This window comes from Medicago truncatula, chromosome 6 (genome assembly GCF_003473485.1).
Source record: "Medicago truncatula cultivar Jemalong A17 chromosome 6, MtrunA17r5.0-ANR, whole genome shotgun sequence".
Lineage (NCBI taxonomy): Eukaryota > Viridiplantae > Streptophyta > Magnoliopsida > Fabales > Fabaceae > Medicago > Medicago truncatula.
This window is the reverse complement of record NC_053047.1, coordinates 31,626,903-31,642,453: the sequence shown is the minus strand read 5'-3', so window position 1 is coordinate 31,642,453 and position 15,551 is coordinate 31,626,903. Positions and strand designations below refer to the sequence as shown.

General features: G+C 33.6%; 2 protein-coding genes and 1 non-coding gene across 3 annotated transcripts; 1 reads left to right on the top strand and 2 right to left on the bottom strand.

Annotated features, from left to right (window-relative positions):
• Positions 1-2,929: 2,929 nt before the first annotated feature.
• TRNAT-AGU (transfer RNA threonine (anticodon AGU)) lies at positions 2,930-3,003 on the bottom strand. Its single transcript has one exon. It is a non-coding gene; the product is annotated as a tRNA-Thr (tRNA).
• A 1,855-nt stretch (positions 3,004-4,858) lies between these two features.
• On the top strand, positions 4,859-5,700 carry LOC11442995 (kunitz-type trypsin inhibitor-like 2 protein). The gene has a single exon (XM_003619526.4). The coding sequence runs from the start codon at positions 4,904-4,906 to the stop codon at positions 5,564-5,566; it is 663 nt and encodes a 220-aa protein (XP_003619574.1). The 5' UTR covers positions 4,859-4,903; the 3' UTR covers positions 5,567-5,700.
• Positions 5,701-6,768: 1,068 nt separating this feature from the next.
• LOC11446691 (ATP-dependent zinc metalloprotease FTSH 3, mitochondrial) lies at positions 6,769-8,883 on the bottom strand. The gene has a single exon (XM_003619527.3). The coding sequence runs from the start codon at positions 8,881-8,883 to the stop codon at positions 6,838-6,840; it is 2,046 nt and encodes a 681-aa protein (XP_003619575.2). The 3' UTR covers positions 6,769-6,837.
• Positions 8,884-15,551: the final 6,668 nt, after the last annotated feature.

Sequence of the window (15,551 nt, the reverse complement as noted above, 5' to 3'; positions counted from 1 at the left end):
AAATTGTAAATATAAAGAAAAACTAGCAACTTACTCGTGCTAAGCATAGGCCCGTGACATCGAAGTAGGGGTTATAGGTCAAAGGGAATTGCAATGGTATATGCATTGAGAAAATGGAAAAAAGATTAACGATAAAGATGACGTTAATGATAAATGGACAAATTACGTCAACCTTCCTTGAGATTTTCTTAAAGAACACAAGCACATCGTCTAATTTTATCCAATTTCATTTCAATAACCTTCCAAATACAAAATTTAATTTCAGTCATATTGGTTAGATATATTAGTTCAAAAAAAAAAAAAAATATTGGTTTGATATATCATGTTTCTGTTTTCTCTTTTGGCAAAAAGTTGAATAAGGTTGTTTTCTCGCAATGGAGAAACAATAACAACTGTTTTTACCCACAAATAGAATCGATTATCGACAATTAAAGAAGAGACTAGAACAGAATATAGAGATGGATGGACGTTGTGCTTGACTAATGAAAAAGAAATAATATTCGATATATCTATTTAATTAAATTAAAGTTTAATAATTAAACCATATTGACAAAGGAACAACGAGTGATCTCTTCAATTTGAAAAAATCACCAAAGTCTTAAGTTTGGTTGTAGACTAACTCATCTGTTGTTTTAAAAAAATCTTCCTTGATGATATGTTCTTGAAAGAATAGATGGGATAATTGCAACATTCTGATTAAACAAATAAACATAATCACTCATATATATGGGAAATGAAACCATTGTGTTGATTGAATGACTAATATAGGACTGTCTTTAAACTCTTATATAGTTTGGTTAGATTTGCCCTCGTTTATTAGAGAGCCTTTTGTGAGAAATCTTATGTGATTGCCTACTTGTGGATTTTGTCTAGTTTGGGGAGGTTTTGGCCTAGTCCCCTCCTTTTATAAAAAATGGTTGAGAATTAAGGGAGTTCATAGTCGTATAAAGAAGTTAATTGTTAAAAAATAAATAGAATTAACAAAACTTAAACCATGTTAAATTATAACGGGAGAACTTGTCATTTTGATAACTAAGTAAGGGAGATTAATTTTTTGTTTGTAAAATAGAGAGCGTGCTTGTGTTATTTAAGAGGGTGGTTAGTGTAATTTTTCCAAGATTTTTTTTTTAAAGATTAATTTGCTCATGATAAAATCATTGAAATAGTTTTTATTAAATATTATCAAGTGGTAGAAAAAAATGTAAAAATATTATAAATAATCAAGATCTCATTGATGATAAAAATCTTGTTACGAGTTCCGTGTATGAATTGTACAACTATATTATTTAATTACTCATTGATAATTTATCCAATGTTTTTTATAGTTATACTTCAATGTCTATAATAATTAACAATCTGAAACAACAATTTTTTTTTGGTACAATGAAAAATATTATTTTATAATATGATATTAAGATAAACAAAAAGCAAAGATAAATTATCTATACAAAAGAATAAATCTTAAAAATGTGAAATTTTCTGAAAAATAGTTGTATGGTTGTAATAAATATTAATCCTGTGTATAATCTACAAGTGCCAAATATTTTGTAATTTTCTCAAAGTTATGTTATTTTATAATTTGCAGTTCTTTTTAGATTTATTGTTTATCCTGATTTTTTTTTTTTTTTTTTAAAATTATAACAAACAGATACAATAATCTTTGAAGTGATTTTTTAAAAGTTATTCCAAACCTCGTAGGGCCGTTTGTTTTGGATTAAAAAAAAAAAAGGAATTTTGACATTCAATAATACTTAGATTTTTTTTTAGAGATTTTACAAAAAAAAAATTAATAGATTCTATTTTTTTCTTTTAAAAAAAAAAACTTCCGTCAAAAAATAGTATTTATTTATAGACTTGAAATCATTTATGTTTATATATATATAAAAACGAATATATTGATCACATGCATGAAAATGATATATTAAGTTGGAATCCAACGTTCATATGACTCATAGATTCTCTTTCTGTTACTTTTGTTTTGCAATTTCAATTTCAATTACAAGAAATGCTAAGAATCCTGTTTTCAACATCTAGTATTTTTGTTTTGAGTAAAATCAACGTGGAATCCCCAACTTTTTCTTAGAGATTTTTAACGTAGAATACTATCAATTTTATTTGATAAAAGAATAAATGTTAAAAATAGAGTACTCTTAACAATCATCTTCGATTAATGTTATTCATGGTTGTATTTAATATGATCATTAAAATGGTTTTAAAGTAAACTCTTGCAATTTTTAATAAATTGAAAGAGATAAGAGAGGTGGTGTGATATATATGATAGATTCGACTGTATTTAGGTTCATATTAGATAAACTTAATTACTATACATTTATGTTATATCCTCTTTATGAGAAGATAACTCGAGGAATATGTTTAGTGTAAAGCTTATGTCGGTGTACATACACTTTGAAAGAGAAAAGAATAGAGAGCATGGTGTGATATATATGATAGATTTGTGATGTGATAAGAAGAGATGGATAAAAGAAGTGTTGAAAATACGAGATTTTCAAATATAATGGTTGATTAGTAAAAAAAAATATAATGGTTGCATTTAAAAATTAAAGGCAATCAAGGATGATAAAGACAAATGTCTCTCTTAGAAACTTGTGGGAATATTTTTACCAAAAATGTTACTTGAACACATTTGTAACAAAAACAATTTTTGCTTCAAGAATGAGATATAAAGGATAGGTGGAAGAATTATTTTCACAACTTATTTAATGAAGGATATGAAATCTTTCGAGACTCTAACAAGAATACAATTTCTCATAAACCAAATACTCGCCAACCATATTTAGTATCATGCCTTTTTCAAGCTCACAAACCACCCAATCATTAATTTACTTCCAAAACAAAATTTTGTCAAAAAAATAAAATAAAATAATTTCCAAATTTGTTGTATTTTTAGATGAAAAAATAGATCAAACAATGCTTTCATTGAGAGTTGAACTCAAGACCTCCCGCTTACTAAACGGGTGCTCTAACCAACTGAGCTATGAAAGCTACAGTAATTATTTTGTGTTTTGAAGATTCTAATTGATTAAAACAATAGACACAACAGAGAGCATGAGGCCATTAATAATACCTCTTTTCTGCAAAGCTTCTCTAGTGGGTAATTTGTCTTGAAGAATCTCGAACCAAAGATACTAATGTTTATATAATAAATGTTTTGTAAAATTTTAGCAATGTGAAAGTGATAAAATAATAATATCATTATCATTTAAAAAAATATGTGAAATTATAAACACCATAATATTATATATTGGAAAGATTAAAGATTCCTTGACATTTAAAAATTAAATTTTTTTTTGTGTTTTTATATTTAAAAAAAAATTGTAGATTTTTATTTAATTTTCAACACTACAAAAAATATCTCTATTGATGTAAAAAAAAAAAAATTATTCAAAATTTCATCTCAAATGCATTTGCACATTTAATTTTATAAAATTCATAAAAAAAACTCTTCTTATTGTATTAATTTCCAGTTCACAGGAGCAATCTCTTATTTGAAGAGGGCACCATAATTTCTTTTTTTAAGGAAAAAAGAGGACAATATTTAAAATATCAAATACTTAAACAAATATAACAGAAACATTAGTTGGGGCAATTACCCCCAATCAAATTTGAGTGGATCTATAAGGGTTCGAATCTTATAAAAAAAAGTGTTGACATAATAATTAACATACTAACATTTTGTCAATTAAAATATATTTTTACAATTAAACAAAGTGGAGGTGGTATATAAGATTAAGCAGATGTTGTAATCTTGATTTGTTTACATGGAAGGTAGAAACAATAATCTAATTTTCTCAAATTGATGGATTAATATACTCACATGTCTTCAATGTATTTGATTCGATCTGATCCTCGTCCTCGTCCTCGTCCTGAGTACCCTTATCCTCTATTTAATAAAATGTTGTGCTGATAAGGAAAAAACCTATTGTATGTATTAGTACATTGGCATAAACGAGATAAGTTATTAATTAATAAATACACATGCAGCATAAAATATAGGGTTGTGTTCCTCGTGGAGGAATATAAAATTCCTCATAATAGACCACAATTATCAATCAAGTTGTTCATTGAAAACGACAAGTTGTGCTCTTCGTGGACGCGTGCAAGCTTTGTTATTGAAAAAAATAAGGCTTAAAGCAAATTTCACCCTCTAATTTATACAAAGTTGCGATTTTGGTCCTTTAAGGAAAAAAAACTACAAAACGCTTCCTAATTTTTGCAACTGTAACAGTTTTGTCCCCCAAAATCAATTTATGTTAAAAAATATATATAATACGTGGCACCTCACATAGACTGCCACGTCAACGTATACCGAGTCAACATTGACATTGGGGGCCAAAACTGCCACAGATGCAAAACTTAGGGGGCGTTTTGTAGTTTTTTTTCTTAAGGGATCAAAATCGCAACTTTGAAAAAGTTAGGGGGCTAAAATTGCTATTATGCCAAAAAAATAAATATAAAAAAACACATAATTAAAATACAAGCATAATTGAATCAATAAACTATTGGTTATTTATTTTTCGGAGGAAATATCAAATTAGTCTCTGTCTTTATAAATTACTTTTAAATTAGTCTTCAACTTTATTAATATTTCAAAATAATCTTTTATCATATTCAAAAGTTTCTCAATATTAAGTCCCTCATCGTGTAATAAAAACATAAAGACAGGGACCTAATTAAAAAACTTTTGATAAAGACTAATTTAAAATACAAATACACTCCGTAACTAATTTGATAATGACTTACGAATATAGAGATCAATTTGATAATTTTTTTTTTTTTTTCTTTTTTCTTTTGGGATGATAGAAGTTTCACTTGTTTACTATTATATAATAAAAGCATAGATTATTTGACAACACAAACAAATTTAGAGCATCCTTATCTAACCATGAAACATGTTTTATCACTCACCCTTTCCTTCCTCCTGTTTGTTTTCACTACCAATCTTTCACTAGCTTTCTCAAATGATGCTGTTGAACAAGTATTAGACATAAATGGTAACCCCATTTTTCCAGGTGGCAAATACTACATTTTACCAGCAATTCGAGGACCCCTTGGTGGAGGACTAAGACTGGGAAAATCAAGTAATTCAGATTGTGAAGTTACTGTTGTACAAGATTACAATGAAGTTATCAATGGTGTACCAGTGAAATTCAGTATACCAGAAATAAGCCCTGGTATAATCTTCACTGGTACACCAATTGATATCGAGTTCACAAAGAAGCCTAATTGCGTTGAATCATCAAAATGGTTGATATTTGTTGATAGTGTTATTCAAAAAGCTTGTGTTGGTATTGGTGGTCCTGAAAATTATCCTGGTTTTAGAACATTGAGTGGCACATTTAATATTGAGAAGCATGAATCTGGATTTGGTTATAGGCTTGGATATTGTGTGAAAGATTCTCCTACTTGTTTGGATATTGGGAGGGCTCATGAAGAAGTTGAAGATGAAGGTGGATCACGTTTACATTTGACTCATCAAGTGGCTTTTGCAGTTGTGTTTGTTGATGCTGCTTCTTATGAAGCTGGAATTATTAAGTCTGTTGCTTGATACCTTCATTGTTAATTACTTCTTGTTATGATGAATAATTACTTTGAGCTAGCATTAAGTAATCATTGAATAGGTAATTGTTGTTCATGTAATGTGTTCCTTCCTTAATAACTTGCTTTTTTGACTTATCGTAATTTTTCTCTTTTTACTTGATAAGTTTCATCTTTTTTAAATAAAATAAACGATATTCATTTAACATAAAAGCAACACAACGACAGACAAGGACGAGAAAACAAAATAATGACGCACTAAAATGATGGAATCACCAAAAAAAATCTTAAAATATGTGAAAATCACTTGGCTAAATAAATGGGGAGGGAAAAGCGATTTATAGGAGTGGTTTTCGGTAAAACAATATTAAGTCTAAAGTTCCGTATACACATACCAATTCCATAGCAGCGCTCTTCTTGAAACAGTGCTGCGTCAATGTTACATTTAAATTCACCTATCGGTGGTGGCAGCCACCGTACTACTGAATTGCTACTGTTTTACACTGTATCTACTGTAAAACTGTTTTGCGCAGCTGCTAAATTGCAACTATTTTGCGCTTCTGCTGCTGTTCCTATTCGCTGCTACAGCCTGCTTCCTCATCTCCTTCGATTGCATGACAGTCCTGTGCAATCTTAATCGATACTCGAACATTATTCTCCCTGTTTTCCTAAATCTTCTCATTTTGGCGCTTCTATATACACCACATCGTCATAGGAAAGTCAATAGCTTTATGGTGCTGCATGTTAGTAATAACATTAAAAAGTAAATTTGCAAAATCTGTTGCTTTTGTATTGAAACATGCAAATTCTGCCACAGGCCTGCCGCCTCCCTTACTTTTTTTCGCCTTATCGCATCCCACAAACAAATGTCGATCGTTCTCTTAGTTTGTTTCACAATGGGAGCAAGCATTAGTAAAGTTAAATCTTGAGAAAGGCTGAATCTGACTCTATGCATATGCAGAAGAGTTTTGTCTTTGAGAGATTCTACCAAATGACTTTATCTCCTCCATTTTTTCAGGAGGAGTGGAGAGAAAAAATCAGTTAAGTTAAATCTTGGAGAGAAAAAACATTGGTTACCAACATTAACAGAACAAGGTTATATGACCTTCATGAACAATACATAAAAAATGGAAAAATCATTGAATATATTACAAATAAGCCAAACATAGAACTCGTATATGTAGATAGGAATGTTACTAAATCAGTGGTTAAACTAAAAATACATCAACTAAGATCATACCCCCAATCCCTTTAATCAACTATGTGGGAACAAGAACGATCTCAGGTTCTAGAGCGAAAAACATCACCCGCCTCGGCTCCATCGACAATTATTTCTACATCTTTCGCCTCATCTTGAATCCCTAGCTTAATCTGATCATAATTATCATGTTCAGCACTCTTGAAGGGTAGTCGCACACCCAAGACTTTAAGCAATTCATCTTGGTGAAGTACTTCTTTTTCGAGCAGCAACTCTGCAACTTCAGCTACTTTCCCCTTGTATTCCTCTATAAGCTCTATGGTATGTTTGTATGCTTTCTTCACCCAATCTCGCACTTCGTTATCAATGATCGCACTAGTTTCGCTGCTGTATGGTTTGGACGTCTCAAAAGAGTCCTCAATTGAAGGGAAAGAGAGAAGGCCAACTTTTTCGCTGAAACCATATACGGTTACTTGAGCATATGTCATCTTGGTGACTTTCTCCAAGTCATTTTGTGCTCCTGTAGAGATTCTCCCAATTAGAACCTGCTCGGCAGCCCGACCACCAAGGGTCATACAAGTCCTATCGAAAAGCTGCTCCTTTGTCATGAGATGGTCGTCATTTGGAACAAACTGGGCAAACCCAAGAGCCGCTGTTCCACGAGGAACAATAGTTACTTTCAACAATGGCTCAGTATGTTCCAAGAACCAACCCGCAACAACATGGCCCGCTTCATGGTAAGCAACGGTACGTCTATCCTTCTTGCTTATTACCTTGTTCTTCTTCTCCAAACCACCAATGATCCTATCAATAGCTGCCTCAAAATGATCCTCTGTGACATGTGCTTCTTCAGTTCTTGCAGCTATCAGAGCAGCTTCATTGCAAACGTTAGCAATGTCCGCTCCAGCAAATCCTGGAGTAAGGGATGCAAGCTTATGTGAATAATATGAAGGCTCCTGGTCAAGTTTGATCCTTTTCAAGTAAATCTGAAATATCTGGTCACGACCCTTAATGTCGGGTTTATCAATTGTTATTTGGCGGTCAAAACGCCCCGGTCTAAGTAAGGCTTTGTCTAATACATCAGGTCTATTTGTACCTGCGAGCACGACAACTCCAGCAGTAGGTCCAAAACCATCCATCTCCACCAACAATTGATTTAAAGTACTTTCACGCTCATCATTTGCAGCACCTCCGCCTCTACTACTCCTTGCCCGACCAATTGCATCAATTTCATCGATAAATACTATACTAGGAGCACGCTTCCTTGCTTCCTTAAACAACTGTCTAACCCTAGATGCTCCAACACCGACATATACTTCCAAGAAATCAGAACCAGATATAGAAAGAAACGGCACATCGGACTCCCCAGCAGTTGCTTTTGCTAAAAGGGTTTTTCCTGTACCTGGAGGACCCACAAGAAGAGCACCTTTTGGAATTTTCGCACCAAGTTCTTCGTATTTCTTCGGATTCTTAAGGAAGTGCACAAACTCCATAACTTCTTGCTTTGCCTCATCACAGCCAGCAACATCTTTAAAATAGACCTTGTTTTCGGCATCTTTGTCGACTTTAGTAACATGTTGTTTTCCAATTCCATTATTACTGACAGCTCCAAAAATCATCAGGATTCCAGATAATAAGATAAACAATGAGAACAACCAGTCAGTTTCGGAAGAATACGTAACACGTACAAAATCATGATGTTGAATGCCTAGTCCTTCTTGTGCTTTCTCTAACTTCCTCTCAAAAGAATCAACACTTCCAATATTGAAAAAATATTCATATCTTGCTTTTGAAGCACCGTTGTTCCTCCTGACATATATTTTGGCAAATTGTTTGTTGGAGACAACAATATGGTCAACTAATCCTGGTTCCAAAAGCTTATTCCTAAACTCCTCAAAGCTAACCTCCTTCTTCCTCTTGAAAAGATGAAAATAAAGGTATGAAACTATCAGTGACAACAATCGAATGCCGAATTCAAATTGATTCCGCTTTCGTTCTTGACCCTTCTTTCCATTCTTTTTTTTCTTGAATGCTTCTTGAAAACTTCCTACAAACACCATCTTCATCCTCTGTGCTAGACTTTGACCCTTCTTCTTTTGAGTCGTTTTTTTCTTCTTATGATTTCCCATTATGTGCGATGCGATTGCGAGAGTGGAACTATGGAAAGAAGAGAAGATCGCTAGCTAGGGTTTTGAGAGTTATCTATCTTGTTTTATGCTAAATAAGGGTTTCGTTTCCAATTTATATCTTCGGTTGTAGCAAACCCTACCTTCAATTCCAATAAACTATTTTTCATCTATGTTTTTCCCACGTGTCCTACTTATTTAACGAAAATATCTTTTTAAGAAATATTTAACGAAAATATTATTTGTTAAGCCCATATAATCCCAACACTTTTTAGAAATTTTTAGATTATAAAATCTAAAAAAATGCTTATATATGAACAACAATCCAATTTCAACGGTTTTGAATTTTACATTTAAAAACAATAAAAAAAACAAAGTAAAAAAAGATAAATCTTATTAAATAAAATAAAAAATATATAAAAATACCACCACAAAATTCTAAAAATCATATAATGTTAATGCAATTTATTTCGGAATTTTTTTTAGAATATGAAATTTAAACAAATTAAAAATAAGTTTAAATGATGAAATTTTGGATTTTGAGGGGTAAAGAGCCATAAGAAGTGAAAAACTACCTTTTGGCGAGCAGACAAAGGCACAAACGCAATTTCAGAAGGATTGAAGCGGCGAGATCCATTTAGGAGCCAAGAATCATCAACTGATTATCCTTTACTCATGTTTTTATTCATATCTATTTGTAAATGTTTACAAACTGTGAGTAGCTAATCCTATCTAGGTTATTCAAATGTATTAAAATTGAGTAATCAATAACACTATATTTATCCTTGCAAAAAAAAAAAACACTATATTCATAGTTTGTTGTTACTAAAACGATTAGGGAAAGAAAATCTTATATGACCTAGTCGCTTTCTCTCTATCGTAAGGAAATTAAACCAACTAATTTGTCAAGTGCAAACCCACTACAAATACCCTAATTATAATCGTAGTAGTCGATTTGAAACTATACAATTTCTTTGGACACTGGCTTTTTATAAATAATAGTATTTGTCGACATACTAATACACTTGCTAGTATATTATCATCAATGTCCGGGAATTAGATTGTTGGGTTTATTTGCTTTTTTGATTCGTAACGGTTATAAATTTTGCAAAATTAGTGCGTCTTCACATGCTAATATTCATATGTTTACTAATTCATTTCACATTAGATTTTTTTGTGGTGGCCGAGATTTAAACCCCGGACCTTGCATATATTAATTATGCATTGTTCCTACCAACTGAGTTAAGCTCACGAGGACTTTCACATTTGATTTGAATAACAATGATCTGCCTAAGTTGCCCAATTTTAGTTTTTCTTTTTTACAATAATACCCAGTTTTAGTTGTTCGTTGATTATGATACCTTGCAAAATTAAATTTGATGTATTTCGTTTAAGTAAGGTACCTTTTATAAACAGGAATGATAACTGAACAAAGTTTTTTCAACACAATAACGACACCGTATGAAAATCAGTATTTTCCTTCTTTTTTTCTTTTTCTTTTCTTTCCCACGTCCTCTCCCCTTCTCTGCAATTCTCACTCTCCCTGTCTTTTTTTCTTTCTGCATCTCTCTCCTATCCCTCTTCACCTTCAATTCTCCGACGAAAACCTAAACGGATCTCCAACGACGAGCAACTGAACAAATCTCAAATGGCGTGAGGGGAGAGAAGAGGTTATCGCCGGCCGTCGGAGGTGTGAGATCCAGATCCGAATTGTTGATGGTTGTGAGGACGATGGTGGTCACTATTGACGACTGCAGTGGTTGTAAGGACGGAGGTGAGGACGCCGGTGGAATAAGAGAGAGAGAGAGAGAGGTCACACGAAGAGGGGTTGGTGGTGGTCGCTGTTGATGATCATGGTGGTTGTGGGGACGGCGGCGGGGCAAGGCGGCGGCAATAACGACGGTGGGGGATGATGGTGGTAGGGAGGAGAATGGAGAGAAAAGCAAACGCAGAGAAGAAATAAGAAATGAAGAAGATGGTTGTTGTGTATTTACTTTACTGCCCCTACTTTAAAGATGAAATATCTAAATTACCCGTGGTGTCTATATTGTGTCCAAAAATCTTGTTTAGTTATAATTTCTCTTCCTCTTATTACTTCTTTATTAATATAGAGACATTATTCTATGGTCACAAGTATAAAAAAATAGTGTTTGGTCCCACACACATCACAAGTTGTTTCCTCAAACTATTTAACTACTTTAGGCTTAATTATATATCTGGTCCCTTAAATAATTACCAAAATTCGGTTTGGTCCCTTATTTAATTTTAGTCTCATTTTGGTCCTTTAATTAAGATTCGTCCATCGTTTATGTCCTTTCCGTCAAACTTTAATTAAGAAACGCTAAGTCTCACACATGGTTGCTGATGTGGCGCTTATGGGTTGGAGATAAGGGTCTGAGGTGGCATAAGTTGATTTTTTCAGATTGTTATCTTCTTCCAATCTCTCTCTTTCCTCATTCTTTCCCCGATCTGGTGCCTTTCATTCTCTCCTCTTCAAGCTTGTTCTTCAACTTCCCTTCATTGTTCATCTTTCTCCTTTCTCCTTGTTCTTCTTCCCTTCATTATTCTTCTTATTCGAAGGTTTTCAACCATGTCCACTGTTTCACAGAATTCGAAATTTAACCCTAGTGAAGGAGGTAATTCTTCAATTGATGGATCTGTTATGAGAAGGAGATCGTTTAGAGAGTGCAGGTGTGGAGAGAAACAAGTATTGAGGATAGTTACCGATGTATCAAATCCGAATTATGGGAAGAAGTTTTGGGGATGTGTCAACTACAAAAATCAATTTGACAAGGGTTGCAACTAATTTAATTGGTTTGATTCTAGGGATGATATTATTGATGCAAAAGATAAGGAGATTGAGAAGCTGAAGAAGAAAAATTTGAATTTGAAGAATGCCTTAGCTAGTTCCCAAAAATTGTTGAAGATATATATTGGGTTTGGAATTTTAAGTTTTGGGACTATTTTAGTTTTGTTAACAATGTTGTTATGTAACCAGAACAATGTTTTGGAGAAAATGTATTTGAAGTAGGTTAATATTAGTGTTGTAATGTAAGGTTGTGGATGAGTTGTTATGATATGAATCAATGTATGAACATCATTTGAATCAATGAAATATCATCCTTTGAATCAATGTATTAATTCTATTAATTTTGTGTTAGTTTTGTTTCACATTGAACTGAATACCAGATATGGAATTGAATCCATCATTAATGCATAGTAGTGGAAATAAATTGGAGATTGGTAATCAATACACAAATAAATGACAAAATAAATTGCAAATTCCTACACAAGTCTAAGTAAATTGAAAGTAGTTGAAAAATGACAAAATAAATTGCAAATTCCTGCACAAGTCTAAGTAACTTGAAAGTAGTTGAAACTGCATAGTAATAGAGATCAATAATGTCTTACATCAATAACTGAAAACCAAATACATATAGCAGTGAGACTGTCATATTGGCTTACAGCAAAATAAAGCATGAAATACCTAGTTGGTGTCATATTGTCTTACATCAAAATTAGGTTACCAAAACTAAGATGATCCATAATGTATTTGTTACAAAATAAGGTAACCATAACCTAATTAATACATAACCAAAAAGCATATTATAACAGGCATACAATTTCAAAGAAATCAAGTGTTTTGAGGCTGAGTTGATGCTGATCTTTTCTTCTTTCTTGGTGACCTTTTCTTCTTGAGGGTTGATGTTGTTGGTTGACTTGATGACACTTTGGCAGTAGCGGACACTTTAGCAGCAACAGATTGAGTACCAGATGACACTTTAGCAGCAACAAATTGAGTAGTAGACACCTGACTAGCAGAGGCTTGTGTTGCAGACACTTGAGTAGTTGGAGCATGATCTGAAGTTGGTTGACTTGTAGGAAATTGAGTAGCAGGAGGTTGAGTACCAGGTTCTGGTTGTGGTGGTGGTGGTGGTAGCTTGCAGGTAGACTTGTTATGGCCTTCAGCTTTGCACCTACTGCACTTCATCCCATACTTAGCCTTCTTCAACTGTTGTTCATCCCTTTTTTCATCAACATCCTTTCTTCTATTCTTCTTTGGTCTGCCAGGCTGCCTCTTGATTGGTGGTGGTTGTAGATCAGTATATTCAGTTCTTCTCCAAAGAGACTGACCATTAACTGGATAGATGATGTGGCTATAACAAATTTCATACCTTTCTTTTCTAAAACAATCAGAAACATATTGATCCACATCAATATCTTGAGATTTCATGCATGATATAGCATGGCAACAAGGCAAACCAGTTAACAACCACTTCCTGCAAGAACACTCCTTCCTCAATAGATTGATACTATAGGAATCCCCATTCATTGACCTGTGTCTGATCTCATAGTCATACTCAATAGCACGCCTGACCAAAACATTCCAGGCATATAAATGTTACACTAATGGATATAAAACAAATAAAAAATATATTCAATACTAATTTAAAGTTCATAATTGTTGTCTGCATACCTGACCACCCAATTGTTTGTAAAACTAGACTCTCTTTCAAATTTTTTTCCTAATGTTTGGTAAAATGTTATCAGCATAGTTTGCAACTTTCTGTCTATTTTTTTCCCACCTTTCCATCAAATAAACCCTGATATCCTCAAGCATTGTCACAATAGGTTTTTTCCTTAGAACAACAATAACTGAGTTGAATGCTTCAGTCATGTTGTTTACTAAGGTATCACATAGTGGACCATTACTAAACTTTGACTTGCTCCAATGTTTAACTGGTGTTTGTAGTAAATGGTTGTATGCTTCTTCTGATATTTTCTTGATCTCATTCATCTCCCTATCAAAAGCAGTGGTATATGTAGCTTTAGCAGCCCTCCACATCAATTCTTTAAGTTTTTTTCCAGGGTACTTCTTCCTAAAATTGTTGTATAGATGTCTTACACAAAACCTGTTGTCTGCATCAGGAAGCAATTCTGCCAAAGCTGGTAGTAAACCCTGCATTTAAGATGGATATGTCATTAACTTAGTATTTCAAAACAATATGTTCAGTTAAACTATTTACATAAATATACAAGTATAACATTACCTTCTGTTGATCACTAATGAATGTGTAAGTGTTGCACAATCTTCTTCCACCCAAATCATTTGTTAGCAGATCCAAAAACCAACTTCATGTCTCTTTAGTCTCACCCTCAACCACAACATAAGCAATAGGCAACATCTGGTCATTTGGGTCCCTCCCAATTGCAGTGAGCAACTGTCCCCCATAATAACCTTTCAAGAAACAACCATCCAATCCCACAATAGGTCTACATGAATTAAAACTCTCCTTACAAACCTTAAAACAAATGTACACTCTTTGGAAATATGGACACATGACAGTATCAGTGTTCTCTAAATCTCCCTCACTACCTTCAAATGGCTGACTGGTCACCTTTACAGTAGAGCCAGGGTTGGATGTAAACAATTCATGACAATCGTCATGCATCCTAGTATATTGTTCTCTATATGACACATCCACCAAATCAATTGCATGACTTCTAGCCCTGTATGCTTTTGATTTAGTAATACCAAGATGGAATCTGTGGTTTGTTTTTTCAATGATGTCACCCAATTGAATAGATGGATTTTCCCTAACATTATTGTTTAGCTTACCACCCAACCACTTAGAAGTCATTAGCTTAACTTTAAACTGCCATGGACATTTGTGATCATCTACAATCTTCCTCAATTGCCAAGTTTCTTCCCCTGGTATCTTTGCACAGTATGCTTTCCATGGACAACCATCCTTCTTGCAAATAACTCTCACTCTTATCTTATCACTTTTTGTGAATTTGATATCCTTCCCATTGTGTACAACATATGTCCTCATCCCCTCTTGAAATTGTTGTTTAGAAGCAAAATAGGTTCCAACTTCCCATTTGTATTCAAACATGGAATCAAGAAGCTTAAAGGTTGGGAATTTTTTTGTAGATTTTCCATCATCACTTTCACAATCACTATCTAGGTCTTCACTGTTACACTCCTCAATGTCATTTAAACCAAATTGTGGAGGTTCTGGGACAGGTTCAGCAACTGGTTCCACAACATGTTCAGTTCTTTCAGTTTGAGTTAAAGGTTTTTTCTTTGGCCTTCCCCTTTTCTTTTTTGGGTGTACAGGTTGAGGTTGTGAGTTGGTGTCTGTTTGTGATGGATCAACATTAGTGTTAGTTTGAAAACTTGTTTGAGGTTGTGAATTATCAACATTAGGCACAGTTGAGGAATGAGTTTGGCTTGGCACAGTTGAGTTTGGTTGTGATTGTGCCATAAAGGGTTCAACATCATTTTGAGGCACAATTGACCCAGTTTGATGCACAGCTGGTTCATTGTGAGGGAAAGGTTTGGGCCAGCCAGGAGCTTCACCAAAGTAGTCAGCAAAACCAACATCTTCTTCTTCTGGTTCATCAAAAGTGATTCCACATGCACTATCACAGTCACTATCCCAATTAATGGTTGGGCCCACAGTCACACCTTTACTTTCATTAACAGCAGCACCAATAGTGGGCCCATTGTCCACATTGTCACTACCTCCTTCATTGTTTGGGCCACTTTCTTTGTCCACCACATTACTAGGTCCACTTTCCCTACGGCCCAAATTTACTATCCCATTACCCTTAGCAACATTACTTCTCAAAGGGTTATGGGCTGGAATAAAATACTCCAAAGT